Source organism: Scardinius erythrophthalmus, assembly GCF_964197995.2.
Source record: "Scardinius erythrophthalmus genome assembly, chromosome: 24".
Taxonomy (NCBI): domain Eukaryota; kingdom Metazoa; phylum Chordata; class Actinopteri; order Cypriniformes; family Leuciscidae; genus Scardinius; species Scardinius erythrophthalmus.
Window position 1 is genome coordinate 22,288,022 of NC_138244.1, and position 15,732 is coordinate 22,303,753.

Here is a 15,732-nt window from a genome sequence, read left to right on the forward strand (position 1 = left end):
TGAAAAAAATGGACAGACAATTTGATTATTAAATCTCAAAACCCTTATGAAAGTTAATTGCATGTTAATCCTCATCACTAATGCACATGTAGGACTGGCCACAAAGTTTCTTAACTGAACATACCTCAGCCAATGTTGTGACAGAGTGCGTTTTCCTTTGGTCTGTTACGATGCTGTGAATGATGCCAGCAATGGATAACCCAACTGACCATGACCTCTGACCTCTGCCCTTGAGCATCTCTAATGCCCTAAAAAAAAATCAAACCGTTCACACGTCATAATGCAATATAAAAAAAACAATTTATCTTTACATCTTTACATTTCTATTAGATACGATATTAAACAAATCTGGACGGTGATCATTTAAACCCATACCTGTCCATCAAGGGTTTGGTGGAGTTGGACACTGGGGTTAACGCTTGTAATTGGTCAGTTCCCGGCTCCATATTACCCCACACTGCCACTGAGGAACAACCAGATAAAAATCAAATTTATTATTTAAAGCCAGTGCACACTCGAGGTACTAATCACAGTGTTTCCCCTAGGTTTACAGGTTTGGGGGGGGGGGGGTTGGTTGGTTTGTTTGGGGAAAATTGACACAGACACTATCTATCTATCTATCTATCTATCTATCTATCTATCTCTCTATCTCTCTATCTCTCTATCTCTCTATCTATCTATCTATCTATCTATCTATCTATCTATCAGTCACATAAATTGGTTGTCTGGGAGGGTAATGGTTTGTAAAAGTTAAAAAATGTTAACATAAGATATCTCTTTAAAAAAATAAACAAACATATTTAAATCTTTTTAAAATTGACTTTTGCAAATAACCTTTGTTAAATTTATAGAAGTATTTGTTAATATTAATGGACCAGAGCTTAAATAGTTTTATTTTTTAACTAACAACTAAAAAAAGATTTAGAAATACTAACAAATATATTGGTAATTCATTGTTCATTAATGTTAGTTAATACATTTATATGACAAACAAATTTTAAATGGGCTTTTTTTTTATGAGAAGTTTTTATTTCTATGATGCATTTATTGGAGAGAATTATCCTGTCAGACGCACCACTGCTGTGAACCCGCGTTCACGTAAACACAATTTAAACAATGTATTATTCAATGCATTACTTCTATATAATTATATATTAAATTGCTCAAGCAAGTGGTAAAATATTTAACCATGTACTTATATTAAAATCTTTTGTATTTAAATTTTAATACAATAAATCTTGCATGTCACAAAGAACTTGTTTTTCCACCTCCACGAATGAGACGAGTGTTGTTCATTATGTCGCCTTGTTGAGGTAAATTGTAGTTTTCCTTGCTTTAACTCAGTCTTAAAGTGAAAAAAGTAGTAATTAATTAAATACATTTATGGTGAGATTACTACATTTTATTTAACTAATCGCACTTATGGTGAAATTACAGGTCAGGTCAATCGGTGTTCATTTTGACCACAAAACATGCGCTGTCACTTCAATTCAGCGTTTGCAGCACAGCAGAAATAGACTCGATGCAGAAACGATCTCTGCACTGCCGTATACGCACCGCAACTGGAACGGATCGATCATCGACGGACTGCATCCGCGTGCAGTGTGAAAGCTCTGTTAACATGGGTACGGGAAAAAAATACTCACCGCAAACGAAATATATGTGAAAGTATATGTGTTAGATTTGGAGCAGGAGAGCTACTCCGGCTGCTACTCACAGTAGAGCAAGTGTTGCCATCTTCAGTTCAGCGACATATTTCCAGCCGCGCGCTCTCTGTCCGCTAGTGCTCAACTGTATGTGACGCAAGTGTTTGTTTGTGTGTGAGTGTGCGCACTCATTGGGATAATTGTAAACGCGCAAACACAGACAGAAAAGACATGCCATCGTGGAAATAAGATAAATAACATATTACTTAAGGGCCATGTAGTTTTTTTTTTATATAAAATAACAAATTGTAATCTGGCGCTATAAAGAAAATCAAATCAAATTTACTTGACCTCCAAGGGGGGGCGGGGGGAGCCGTTAGGAGGGCGGGGCGCCTCCCTTATATAATGGTAGGGGAAACACTGAATCACATTTGCAAGCTTAAACGTGCTGCGTAACACGAGAACAAACCTCATTGGTTCTTGCTGAAGCTCAAACGTGCTGCGTAACATGAGAATGAACCTCATTGGTTCTTACAGAAGATCAAACGTGCTGTGTAACACGAGAATGAACCTCATTGGTTCTTGCTGAAGCTCAAACGTGCTGTGTAACACGAGAATGAACCTCATTGGTTCTTGCTGAAGCTCAAACGTGCTGCGTAACACGAGAATGAACCTCATTGGTTCTTGCTGAAGCTCAAACGTGCTGCGTAACATGAGAATGAACCTCATTGGTTCTTACAGAAGCTCAAACGTGCTGCGTAACACGAGAACGAACCTCATTGGTTCTTGCTGAAACTCAAACGTGATGCGTAACACGAGAATGAACCTCATTGGTTCTTGCTGAAACTCAAGCTTGCTGCGTAACACGAGAACGAACCTCATTGGTTCTTGCTGAAGATCAAACGTGCTGCGTAACACGAGAACGAACCTCATTGGTTCTTGCTGAAGCTCAAACGTGCTGCGTAACACGAGAATGAACCTCATTGGTTCTTGCTGAAGCTCAAACGTGCTGCGTAACATGAGAATGAACCTCATTGGTTCTTACAGAAGCTCAAACGTGCTGCGTAACACGAGAATGAACCTCATTGGTTCTTGCTGAAGCTCAAACGTGCTGCGTAACACGAGAATGAACCTCATTGGTTCTTGCTGAAGCTCAAACGTGCTGCGTAACATGAGAATGAACCTCATTGGTTCTTACAGAAGCTCAAACGTGCTGCGTAACACGAGAACGAACCTCATTGGTTCTTACAGAAGCTCAAACGTGCTGCGTAACACGAGAACGAACCTCATTGGTTCTTGCTGAAGATCAAACGTGCTGCGTAACACGAGAATGAACCTCATTGGTTCTTGCTGAAGCTCAAACGTGCTGCGTAACATGAGAATGAACCTCATTGGTTCTTTCAGAAGATCAAACGTGTGCGTAACTCGAGAACGAACCTCATTGGTTCTTGCTGAAGCTCAAACGTGCTGCGTAACTCGAGAACGAACCTCATTGGTTCTTGCTGAAGCTCAAACGTGCTGCGTAACACGAGAACGAACCTCATTGGTTCTTGCTGAAGCTCAAACGTGCTGCGTAACATGAGAATGAACCTCATTGGTTCTTGCTGAAGCTCAAACGTGCTGCGTAACACGAGAACGAACCTCATTGGTTCTTGCTGAAGCTCAAACGTGCTGCGTAACACAAGAACGAACCTCATTGGTTCTTGCTGAAGCTCAAACGTGCTGCGTAACACGAGAACGAACCTCATTTGTTCTTGCTGAAGCTCAAACGTGCTGCGTAACACGAGAACAAACCTCATTGGTTCTTGCTGAAGCTCAAACGTGCTGCGTAACACGAGAACGAACCTCATTGGTTCTTGCTGAAGCTCAAACGTGCTGCGTAACATGAGAACGAACCTCATTGGTTCTTGCTGAAGCTCAAACGTGCTGCGTAACACGAGAACAAACCTCATTGGTTCTTGCTGAAGCTCAAACGTGCTGCGTAACTCGAGAACAAACCTCATTGGTTCTTGCAGAAGCTCAAACGTGCTGCGTAACACGAGAATGAACCTCATTGGTTCTTACAGAAGCTCAAACGTGCTGCGTAACACGAGAATGAACCTCATTGGTTCTTGCTGAAGCTCAAACGTGCTGCGTAACTCGAGAACAAACCTCACTGGTTCTTGCTGAAGCTCAAACGTGCTGCGTAACACGAGAACGAACCTCATTGGTTCTTGCTGAAGCTCAAACGTGCTGCGTAACACGAGAACAAACCTCATTGGTTCTTGCTGAAGCTCAAACGTGCTGCGTAACACGAGAATGAACCTCATTGGTTCTTGCTGAAGCTCAAACGTGCTGCGTAACACGAGAATGAACCTCATTGGTTCTTGCTGAAGCTCAAACGTGCTGCGTAACACGAGAACGAACCTCATTGGTTCTTGCTGAAGCTCAAACGTGCTGCGTAACACGAGAATGAACCTCATTGGTTCTTACAGAAGCTCAAACGTGCTGCGTAACACGAGAACAAACCTCATTGGTTCTTGCTGAAGCTCAAACGTGCTGCGTAACATGAGAATGAACCTCATTGGTTCTTTCAGAAGATCAAACGTGTGCGTAACACGAGAACGAACCTCATTGGTTCTTGCTGAAGCTCAAACGTGCTGCGTAACTCGAGAACGAACCTCATTGGTTCTTGCTGAAGCTCAAACGTGCTGCGTAACACGAGAACGAACCTCATTGGTTCTTGCTGAAGCTCAAACGTGCTGCGTAACATGAGAATGAACCTCATTGGTTCTTGCTGAAGCTCAAACGTGCTGCGTAACACGAGAACGAACCTCATTGGTTCTTGCTGAAGCTCAAACGTGCTGCGTAACACAAGAACGAACCTCATTGGTTCTTGCTGAAGCTCAAACGTGCTGCGTAACACGAGAACGAACCTCATTTGTTCTTGCTGAAGCTCAAACGTGCTGCGTAACACGAGAACAAACCTCATTGGTTCTTGCTGAAGCTCAAACGTGCTGCGTAACACGAGAACGAACCTCATTGGTTCTTGCTGAAGCTCAAACGTGCTGCGTAACATGAGAACGAACCTCATTGGTTCTTGCTGAAGCTCAAACGTGCTGCGTAACACGAGAACAAACCTCATTGGTTCTTGCTGAAGCTCAAACGTGCTGCGTAACTCGAGAACAAACCTCATTGGTTCTTGCAGAAGCTCAAACGTGCTGCGTAACACGAGAATGAACCTCATTGGTTCTTACAGAAGCTCAAACGTGCTGCGTAACACGAGAACAAACCTCATTGGTTCTTGCTGAAGCTCAAACGTGCTGCGTAACTCGAGAACAAACCTCATTGGTTCTTGCAGAAGCTCAAACGTGCTGCGTAACACGAGAATGAACCTCATTGGTTCTTACAGAAGCTCAAACGTGCTGCGTAACACGAGAATGAACCTCATTGGTTCTTGCTGAAGCTCAAACGTGCTGCGTAACTCGAGAACAAACCTCACTGGTTCTTGCTGAAGCTCAAACGTGCTGCGTAACACGAGAACGAACCTCATTGGTTCTTGCTGAAGCTCAAACGTGCTGCGTAACACGAGAACAAACCTCATTGGTTCTTGCTGAAGCTCAAACGTGCTGCGTAACACGAGAATGAACCTCATTGGTTCTTGCTGAAGCTCAAACGTGCTGCGTAACACGAGAATGAACCTCATTGGTTCTTGCTGAAGCTCAAACGTGCTGCGTAACACGAGAACGAACCTCATTGGTTCTTGCTGAAGCTCAAACGTGCTGCGTAACACGAGAATGAACCTCATTGGTTCTTACAGAAGCTCAAACGTGCTGCGTAACACGAGAACAAACCTCATTGGTTCTTGCTGAAGCTCAAACGTGCTGCGTAACACGAGAACGAACCTCATTGGTTCTTACAGAAGCTCAAACGTGCTGCGTAACACGAGAACGAACCTCATTGGTTCTTGCTGAAGCTCAAACGTGCTGCGTAACACGAGAATGAACCTCATTGGTTCTTGCTGAAGCTCAAACGTGCTGCGTAACACGAGAATGAACCTCATTGGTTCTTGCTGAAGCTCAAACGTGCTGCGTAACACGAGAACGAACTTCATTGGTTCTTGCTGAAGCTCAAACGTGCTGCGTAACACGAGAATGAACCTCATTGGTTCTTACAGAAGCTCAAACGTGCTGCGTAACACGAGAACAAACCTCACTGGTTCTTGCTGAAGCTCAAACGTGCTGCGTAACACGAGAACGAACCTCATTGGTTCTTACAGAAGCTCAAACGTGCTGCGTAACACGAGAACAAACCTCATTGGTTCTTACAGAAGCTCAAACGTGCTGCGTAACACGAGAATGAACCTCATTGGTTCTTGCTGAAGCTCAAACGTGCTGCGTAACACGAGAATGAACCTCATTGGTTCTTGCTGAAGCTCAAACGTGCTGCGTAACACGAGAATGAACCTCATTGGTTCTTGCTGAAGCTCAAACGTGCTGCGTAACACGAGAACAAACCTCATTGGTTCTTGCTGAAGCTCAAACGTGCTGCGTAACACGAGAATGAACCTCATTGGTTCTTGCTGAAGCTCAAACGTGCTGCGTAACACGAGAACGAACCTCATTGGTTCTTGCTGAAGCTCAAACGTGCTGCGTAACACGAGAATGAACCTCATTGGTTCTTACAGAAGCTCAAACGTGCTGCGTAACACGAGAACAAACCTCATCGGTTCTTGCTGAAGCTCAAACGTGCTGCGTAACACGAGAACAAACCTCATTGGTTCTTGCTGAAGCTCAAACGTGCTGCGTAACACGAGAATGAACCTCATTGGTTCTTGCTGAAGCTCAAACGTGCTGCGTAACACGAGAACGAACCTCATTGGTTCTTGCTGAAGCTCAAACGTGCTGCGTAACACGAGAATGAACCTCATTGGTTCTTACAGAAGCTCAAACGTGCTGCGTAACACGAGAACAAACCTCATTGGTTCTTGCTGAAGCTCAAACGTGCTGCGTAACACGAGAACGAACCTCATTGGTTCTTACAGAAGCTCAAACGTGCTGCGTAACACGAGAACAAACCTCATTGGTTCTTACAGAAGCTCAAACGTGCTGCGTAACACGAGAATGAACCTCATTGGTTCTTGCTGAAGCTCAAACGTGCTGCGTAACACGAGAATGAACCTCATTGGTTCTTGCTGAAGCTCAAACGTGCTGCGTAACACGAGAACAAACCTCATTGGTTCTTGCTGAAGCTCAAACGTGCTGCGTAACACGAGAATGAACCTCATTGGTTCTTGCTGAAGCTCAAACGTGCTGCGTAACACGAGAACGAACCTCATTGGTTCTTGCTGAAGCTCAAACGTGCTGCGTAACACGAGAATGAACCTCATTGGTTCTTACAGAAGCTCAAACGTGCTGCGTAACACGAGAACAAACCTCATTGGTTCTTGCTGAAGCTCAAACGTGCTGCGTAACACGAGAATGAACCTCATTGGTTCTTGCTGAAGCTCAAACGTGCTGCGTAACACGAGAATGAACCTCATTGGTTCTTGCTGAAGCTCAAACGTGCTGCGTAACACGAGAATGAACCTCATTGGTTCTTGCTGAAGCTCAAACGTGCTGCGTAACACGAGAACAAACCTCATTGGTTCTTGCTGAAGCTCAAACGTGCTGCGTAACACGAGAATGAACCTCATTGGTTCTTGCTGAAGCTCAAACGTGCTGCGTAACACGAGAATGAACCTCATTGGTTCTTGCTGAAGCTCAAACGTGCTGCGTAACACGAGAATGAACCTCATTGGTTCTTGCTGAAGCTCAAACGTGCTGCGTAACACGAGAACAAACCTCATCGGTTCTTGCTTAAGCTCAAACGTGCTGCGTAACACGAGAATGAACCTCATTGGTTCTTACAGAAGCTCAAACGTGCTGCGTAACTCGAGAATGAACCTCATTGGTTCTTGCTGAAGCTCAAACGTGCTGCGTAACACGAGAACGAACCTCATTGGTTCTTACAGAAGCTCAAACGTGCTGCGTAACACGAGAACAAACCTCATTGGTTCTTACAGAAGCTCAAACGTGCTGCGTAACACGAGAATGAACCTCATTGGTTCTTGCTGAAGCTCAAACGTGCTGCGTAACACGAGAACGAACCTCATTGGTTCTTGCTGAAGCTCAAACGTGCTGCGTAACACGAGAATGAACCTCATTGGTTCTTACAGAAGCTCAAACGTGCTGCGTAACACGAGAACAAACCTCATCGGTTCTTGCTTAAGCTCAAACGTGCTGCGTAACACGAGAATGAACCTCATTGGTTCTTACAGAAGCTCAAACGTGCTGCGTAACTCGAGAATGAACCTCATTGGTTCTTGCTGAAGCTCAAACGTGCTGCGTAACACGAGAACGAACCTCATTGGTTCTTACAGAAGCTCAAACGTGCTGCGTAACACGAGAACAAACCTCATTGGTTCTTACAGAAGCTCAAACGTGCTGCGTAACATGAGAATGAACCTCATTGGTTCTTGCTGAAGCTCAAACGTGCAGCGTAACATGAGAATGAACCTCATTGGTTCTCGCATGTCAAGCGAACTTGCTTGAGCTTCCATTTACCACAACTGATGTGTGAGTTGATGAAAGTTTATACGTAAATAAAAGACTAAATTAAGTCTGTTCATCATACAAAGCGATCGTCTCTCTCCAGAAATTTTGGATTAAACCACTTAAATCATATGGATTAGTTTTACAATCTCTTTATGAACTTTTTGAAGCGTGAAAGTGGTAGTTGCGTAGCTGTCAAAATGGAGGAACAGAAAGCTCTCAGATTTCATACAAAATATCAAGTCATATGGGTTTGGAACTACAGTACATGAGGGTGAGTAATTAATGACAGACTTTACATTTTTAGGTGAATTAACCCTTTAATTCAACAGTTTTTGCTTTGGTACCTAAACTGGTACAGAGAATAGTGAAATTTTACTGGTATTAGTTGTGACTACTTAAATGTTGGTGCAGAGATAAACTAATTCATTTTAATCTGGCGCTATTACAGCAGTGTTTACATTAAAACATGTCACAAATGCTGTGGTGAAGTTGGCCAATCACAGCAGTGGGCGTTTACTTGTGTTTCTGAAAGAAGAAACGTCCCTTGACAAAGTGTGTGACAGAGTCAAAACGAGGATGGAAAATGATCTTTTTTAATGCAACAAACTTTGCTAACTTCATAAGATAACCTTGATAAGCATAATATAAACATCTGAAAATGATTTCATGACCACTTTAAAATGTCAAGCTGCTCCTGATCCACTCACCCTTGTTCTCTGAGAGTTCTCCAATGACCCAGGCCTGCTTGCCTGTGTTATTTGCCACCAGCGAAATGTTGATGATGTGAGACAGTCTCTCTGAATCCAGATTACACCCCACACCGATCACTTGAGAGGGCAGAAGATGACTTTGTCTCCAGGCAACATGTGTCATAATGTCCACTGTGAACATTAAGGTCAGAGGTCACATTCGTGGTCGACAAAGCAAGATTGCCTGTTTGTTGCCTGTTATATTTTAGATTCGTAATTACTGACTAAATCATGACTCGTTCACTATAAGAACTTGAGCTGCATGATTCTGGAAAAATTGAGAATCACATTTTTTTTTGTTTCAAACAGAGATGACGATTCTCCCTTGATTCTGAACAGACAGTTAAACAAAATTTACTTAATTAACTTGCTTTAAATAAATTGCTGCAGTCTTTTTACATTTACATTTATTCATTTAGCAGATGCTTTTATCAAAAGCGACTTACAAATGAGAACAATAGAAGCATTAAACTAACAGTAGGACAACAATATGCAAGTGCTATGACCCTTCCCAGTTTAATATAAAACAGTACATGTACTTTATTTATTTACTTTATTATATATAAATATATATTATAAAAAAATGTATACAAATTATTTACTATATATAAATAGATATAGAATAGAAGAAAAATTATGATGATTTCAAACAGTTTAATTGAGAGAATCAGTTTGAATGAATGATTCAATAACACACTCATAAAGAACATGTTTCTTGTTTAATTACAGGATAAATCTGCCTTTTTGAATGAATCTCTTGAATGAATGATTCAATGTCAAATACATTTTTAAAAGTCATTTGTCGCCACCTACTGGTGTAACGATAAATTAATATAAAGAAGAGCAAGATACTTTCAAATGGTGATTTGCTCTATTTTGACGTCTGTGATAATATATGAATATAAAATGAATATTTGTAACAGATTTGAAGATTGAGATTGTGATTTTGTCAAAGGTTTAATAGTCACAGGCAAATTGTTGTCATTTAGGAATGAGATTGCGTGGGTGTTTGAATCGAGATCGCAATCTTTTAACGATTAATCGAGCAGCTTTAATAAGAACTGATTGAATGTTGTCTTTAAAGGGTTAGTTCACCCAAAAAGGAAAATTCTGTCAGTAATTACTCACCCTCATGTTTTTCCAACCCCGTAAGAACTTCGTCCATCTTCGGAACACAAATTAAGATATTTCTGATTAAATCTGAATGCTGTCTCACTCCTCCATAGGCTTCTAAGGGACTGAAACTTGCTGGCCCAGAAAAGTTATTAAAGAGATCGTTAATATAGTCCAAGTGACTACAGTGGCTCAATCTTAAGTTTATAAAGCGACGAGAATACTTTTTGTGCGCAAAAAAAAAAAAAAAAAAAAATAACAACTTTATTCCACTTTTCATTTCCTTCTCTCTGGGCCTCGGGTCTTTTCACGTAGTGTTTAAGCGTAGCGCGTCTGTGTTGCACGTCACCACGTAGGCTCACTATTGGGCGACGCTGGTCATGTGTGATACGTGGTGACGTGCAACACAGACGCGCTACGCAAAAACACTACGAGGCCCAGAGAGAAGGAAATGAAAAGTGGAATAAAGTCGTTATTTTTGTTTGTTTTTGCGCACAAAAAGTATTCTCGTCGCTTTATAAACTTAAGATTGAGCCACTGGAGTCACTTGGACTATATTAACGATGTCTTTAATACATTTTCTGGACCAGCAAGTTTCAGTCCCTTAGAAGCCTATGGAAGAGTTAGACAACTCTCAGATTTAATCAAAAATATCTTAATTTGTGTTCCGAAGATGAACCTAAGTCTCACGGGGTTGGAACAACATGAGGGTGAGTAATTACTGACAGAATTTTCATTTTTGGGTGAACTATCCCTTTAAGCACAGGCTAAGCTAGCTGCCGATCACTAACCTGGTTGAGAGGCGATGAGCAGCACAGATTTTGGACTCAGCTGGGCGAGATGTGGGATGATTCCTCTGTACATGTCCACATTAGTCTGAACTACACTTAAATATGACTGCTCATCACTCCAGGCATTCGCTGTGACGACCACCACTTTAGAGCCCGCTGAGGCCAACAGGTCTGTGAAATTGAGACATGTAAAGACTTTGTGGTGACATCTGTATCTTCAATAGGGTTATTATTGTTCAAACTAAAACCATAAAAAAAACATTTTCATTACTTGAAGTAAAATTAACTGGAATAAAATGTAAAAAAGACACACATTTCATTTCAGCTAGTTGCCCAGGCAACATTTCTCATTTTAATTTAGTTTAAGTACAAAAATGACTAAAACTAAAAACCTATATAGAGGTATTTAAAACACAACTTAAGTTGTTAACTATTAACACAACTTTAAATAAAATTAAAACCTAAAATATAAAAATTAAATATAACATTTTATCAAAAAATATCTATATTTATTCTGAAATTACACATCTTCACATAATGGAGGGTTGGAATTATGAATACATTGTCTTTTTTTAAGTCTTTAAGTCTTATTTCACAAAAAAATGTAAATAAATACAATTATTTTGCTTGAGGTCCTATCATTTATATATATATAATAGAATTAGAATATATTATTAGAATATAGAATTAGAGTAGAATATATATATATATATATATATATATATATATATATATATATATATATATATATATATATATATATATATATATATATATATATATATAATCATGTAATAGAATTACATTAATAAGAATCATGGCTGTAATTGTTAACTAAAACTATTAAAACATGTTTTGGGTAATTGAAATAAAGCTGAAAATAAAATAGCATAAGGTGAAAAACTTAAAATTACTAAAACTAAACCTGAAATGAAAATAAATTCAAGTTAAATAGAAAGTATTAATAAATGACAACACACATAACAAAACTACTAAAACAAACAAAAAACTTAATGAAACTGAAAATATAGAAATAATACTAATACTAGGATATTACTAATGAGACTTTGAAAATGTGTTTAAATGTCATGTAAATAATTGTCACAAAGCAAAATATGATGTCTGATTTTTTTTCCTTTGATTTCAAAGTGAAATATGACAGATGCTGTGTCCTAATTCGCACACTGTCCGTCCTAGATAGTATTCGAAAATGTAATTAGTACGTCCCAAATTGTAGTGTGTTGAACTAGGTATTCCAAAGATACCCGGATGGTCTACTATTTATTTTAGAATCCAAAGTGCAGATCGATGCAAACTCTAACAACTAATATTGCCCACAACCCATTGCGCTGTGGACGAGGATTCGATTAGAACTACAAAAACGAATAAAAAAACTACAAACATGGAGAATGTGCGAGACCGACGGTTCAGCAGAGAGGTTTAGATAAAGGGGTTTGAGTGATTAATAATCAGTATCCTATCTAACCTGACAAAAATATATTTATTAAATGTCATCCACATTGTATTTAATCTAAAACAACATTATGAACTTTTATAATGATGCATTTGGTCATAAACGTGAGGAGTTCTCCGAATGAAAGACCCATGACTGTGCTCGCATTTCTCTCTGAAACGGTAGGAAATTAAATTTAATTGAATGTGGAGGATTTAAAATGTGGCAAGATGATTGACAGGGCAGTTTAAACAGTGGCTACGTTTACATGCGACCAAATAATCTGTTAGTAATTGGATTGAAGGCTCAACGGACTGAAAAGCCTTCATGGAAAACCGTAGTCTATCCGACTGAGCTCGATCCGAACGAACTTTCGATCGGATTGAAAGGGGTAGTTTATTCATTTTCTAATCCGATCGAGAGAACATGTAAACACTTGATCGGATTGAAAACCGAAACTGAAAGGACTGCGCATGTGCAATGACTTAGAAATAGCGTTATGACGTGCGGTCATAAGCCTGTTGAATAAGTGTCATATAAATGAGTGTCCCGTCAATCTAAAATTCTCTGTGAAGTGATTTGAATTTGATTTGAATCTTGTGACATGTAAACACCCACATCAACCCGATCACGTTTAGCGGTAACACTACGTTCGGATTCATCAATCAGAATGAATTCAGTCCGATTGTAACAAAAGTTGTGCATGTAAACATAGACAGTGGCAAATTGCACGTTATTAAGCGACAGGGCGTTCGTATACTACGCAATTATGACAAAGTAATATGTCCCAAAGCTTGCATACTCTTCTGCTACGCACTCAAAAGTATGTGCTTTTTCTTCTCAAAAACAGGGCTGTAAGTAGGCCAATTGGGACACCGCACCAGACATGTTATGGACAGACATTGTGAGATTTTGTGAATGTAATGATGAAAAGCACCTTTTGAGACCTCGACCTTTGGTAAACTGAAGATTTCCAAATCCATCGTGCCGCCTTTGGTTGAACTCTCAGGGATGTCAATCAAAACCAGTTTGTCAACACAGCACTATGACAGAAAGAATGACAGAAAAAATGTGGTGACGTAGTCATAAGCTATTTCTGGCAAACAAAAGACAATAATGTAATTACTTTCGCCATAATACTCAACACGGCAGCAATTCCCAAATCTCCCCCGCCAATCACAGACACTTTAACCTCTTGATCAGGCCGATTTCCACCTACGAGAGCAATCATATTATGATCTGAATTCATAAAAGCGGTACTCAACATGTGCAATTGCATTTTTTTTGGTCCATTCCAGACACACCTTCGTTAACCTTGAGATTTGCCACATAGGCCAGTAGATCGTTGGGATTGTCAACATGTGCTGAAGATTTGGTGCTCAGTGGAGGTTCCTCTTCAAACTTAGCAGTCATCTCTGCCAGAAGGCCATTCACAGATGACTTTGGCTGCAATTTTTACATATATACAGTCAAAACAAATGTATTCAGAGTCAGACAGCTTCAACATTATCACAGTTTATTCGGTATGGTTTAGAAAATTGCAATAAAACATGACAAGAAGAGTTATCAAATCAGTTGATATTTCTCTGGTTTTGTATTACAGGTCTCACAGATGAATTAGGTTGAATATCTGTCAGCTCAGCTGTTAAATTTAAGTACAAAATTAGATAATATCAATCTAGTTCAACCAATTACAAAGCAATGCTTAATTTTGGTGTAAAAGGTCGCATTGGCAATTAAAGAAAAAACATGCAAGCAAAACATGGTCAGGTCAAAGTGTCTGAATAATTTTTGCTCCCTTTACAGAGCACTGGACTCTTGCATTGGACTCAACACAAGATCTTGACAAAAAAAGTATGGAAATAAATGTTATTTTATATGATTCTCAAGATCTTGTATTGACAATGCAAGAGTCCAGCACTCTGTAAAGTCTCCTCCAGCACATCCCAAACACTTTCAATGAATTAAAGGTCTGGATTCATGTGTGAACATCGAATGATCTCTGAAGGATCGTGTGACACTGAAGACTGCAGTATTAATGCTGAAAATTCACAGGAATAAATTACATTTTAAAACATATTCAAATAGAAAACAGTTCCATTAAATTATTATAATAATTCACAATATTACTCTTTTTTGCTTTATTTTTGTGAGCATAAGGGATTTTTTTAAAAATTAGGAATTGAATAATCTAACAATCAATCAAATAAAGCATTTTGCATGTACTGTAAACCAGTTCTCTTACGTGGTCCCAGTTGTGCAGGCCCGGCAGGTGTATTCTACCCTTCGAATCGACATGTTTACCCTCCCGGATGACCATGCTGGATGTGGGTCTCAGGAAGCAGATGGGAGGCGTGAAGGGAAAGGAATCCAAGAGCCACAGCAGGACGGGCAGGTTATATGAGTGTCCTGTGAATACATTATCATCAACAAAGACAGTGTTCAAATCAACATAAAGAAGACTCTTCCGAGCAATAATAAATGAGCTATTATATCTATTATACTCCTTGTTCAATTAAACAATAGATCTATCTATCATTGAGTCTCACCTTGATATCCGACTGGGATGTTTCCAACCAGTTTGAGTAGATCCTTCTGTAAACTGTCATTAAATGCTGCAAAATAAGTTTCAGTAATGACTCAGCAGATTCAAAGGATCACATTCACAAGTAAGATGTATACAGTAATTTAAGCTTTGAACTCCCTATGACTAAACCAGTCAAATGTGGTTTTATATGTTATTATGTTTTATGAAAACGACTTACTGTATGTTCCAGACTTTACTTCCATGTCAGTGTGAACGCGAGACACTTTCTGAAGCTCTTCAATGGCCACATCACGAAATTTATACTAGTAAGGAAACCAAGTACCATGTTAGAGAGAGAGTAAATAATACACATTTAAAGGCGTGATTTTTGACACGCTGACTAAACTTTTCAAACAGGTTTAGCCAGTGTTTATCTTCACCCTTATTCATCAATATTTAATATTACTAGCGTTCATGTTGCTCACCTTAGAGAGAACTTTCTTCACAGATTCCGAATTTAAATCCATGGTCGCTGTTTAAAACTGGAAGCCCGAGCTGTTGAATCTCATCTCAACCAGGCAAAAAAGTGAAACTCAAACTTCCGCAAACACAGATTCCATTGGGACTGTCTGGTATATTCTACTACGGCAAGCCGAGAGGGCTGATGTCATGCAAATAAAATACGCTAGGCGGTTTTATTTATTTTACTAAACCAGTAATCACAAATTGAATTTAAAAAAGTATAAATATAAATAAGTATATTATAATTTAGGAGATGTAAATGCATTGCAAATATTTTAGGGATGGCTAAGGCACCTTTATGAATCTATATTTATATAAACTATTTAAACTTTATTTGTAAATATAATTTTCGTTTA

General features: G+C 39.5%; 1 protein-coding gene across 2 annotated transcripts in view; it reads right to left on the reverse strand.

Moving 5' to 3' along the window:
- The window catches only part of uevld (UEV and lactate/malate dehyrogenase domains), a 39,190-nt gene extending 23,682 nt beyond the window's left edge, over positions 1-15,508 (reverse strand). Inside the window, exons 1-11 of one of the 2 annotated variants that reach the window (XM_081355796.1) lie at positions 15,340-15,503; positions 15,093-15,177; positions 14,877-14,942; positions 14,573-14,736; positions 13,632-13,773; positions 13,454-13,542; positions 13,265-13,370; positions 10,875-11,045; positions 8,929-9,102; positions 376-463; positions 125-248 (exon numbers count right to left, since the gene is read on the reverse strand). In XM_081355796.1, coding sequence (XP_081211922.1) covers positions 125-248; positions 376-463; positions 8,929-9,102; positions 10,875-11,045; positions 13,265-13,370; positions 13,454-13,542; positions 13,632-13,773; positions 14,573-14,736; positions 14,877-14,942; positions 15,093-15,177; positions 15,340-15,381 — 1,251 coding nt within the window. In that variant the 5' untranslated portion in view covers positions 15,382-15,503. Of the gene's footprint in view, positions 1-124; positions 249-375; positions 464-8,928; positions 9,103-10,874; positions 11,046-13,264; positions 13,371-13,453; positions 13,543-13,631; positions 13,774-14,572; positions 14,737-14,876; positions 14,943-15,092; positions 15,178-15,339 lie in introns of both variants that reach the window. The other variant, XM_081355795.1, reaches the window with a different exon arrangement.
- Positions 15,509-15,732: the final 224 nt, after the last annotated feature.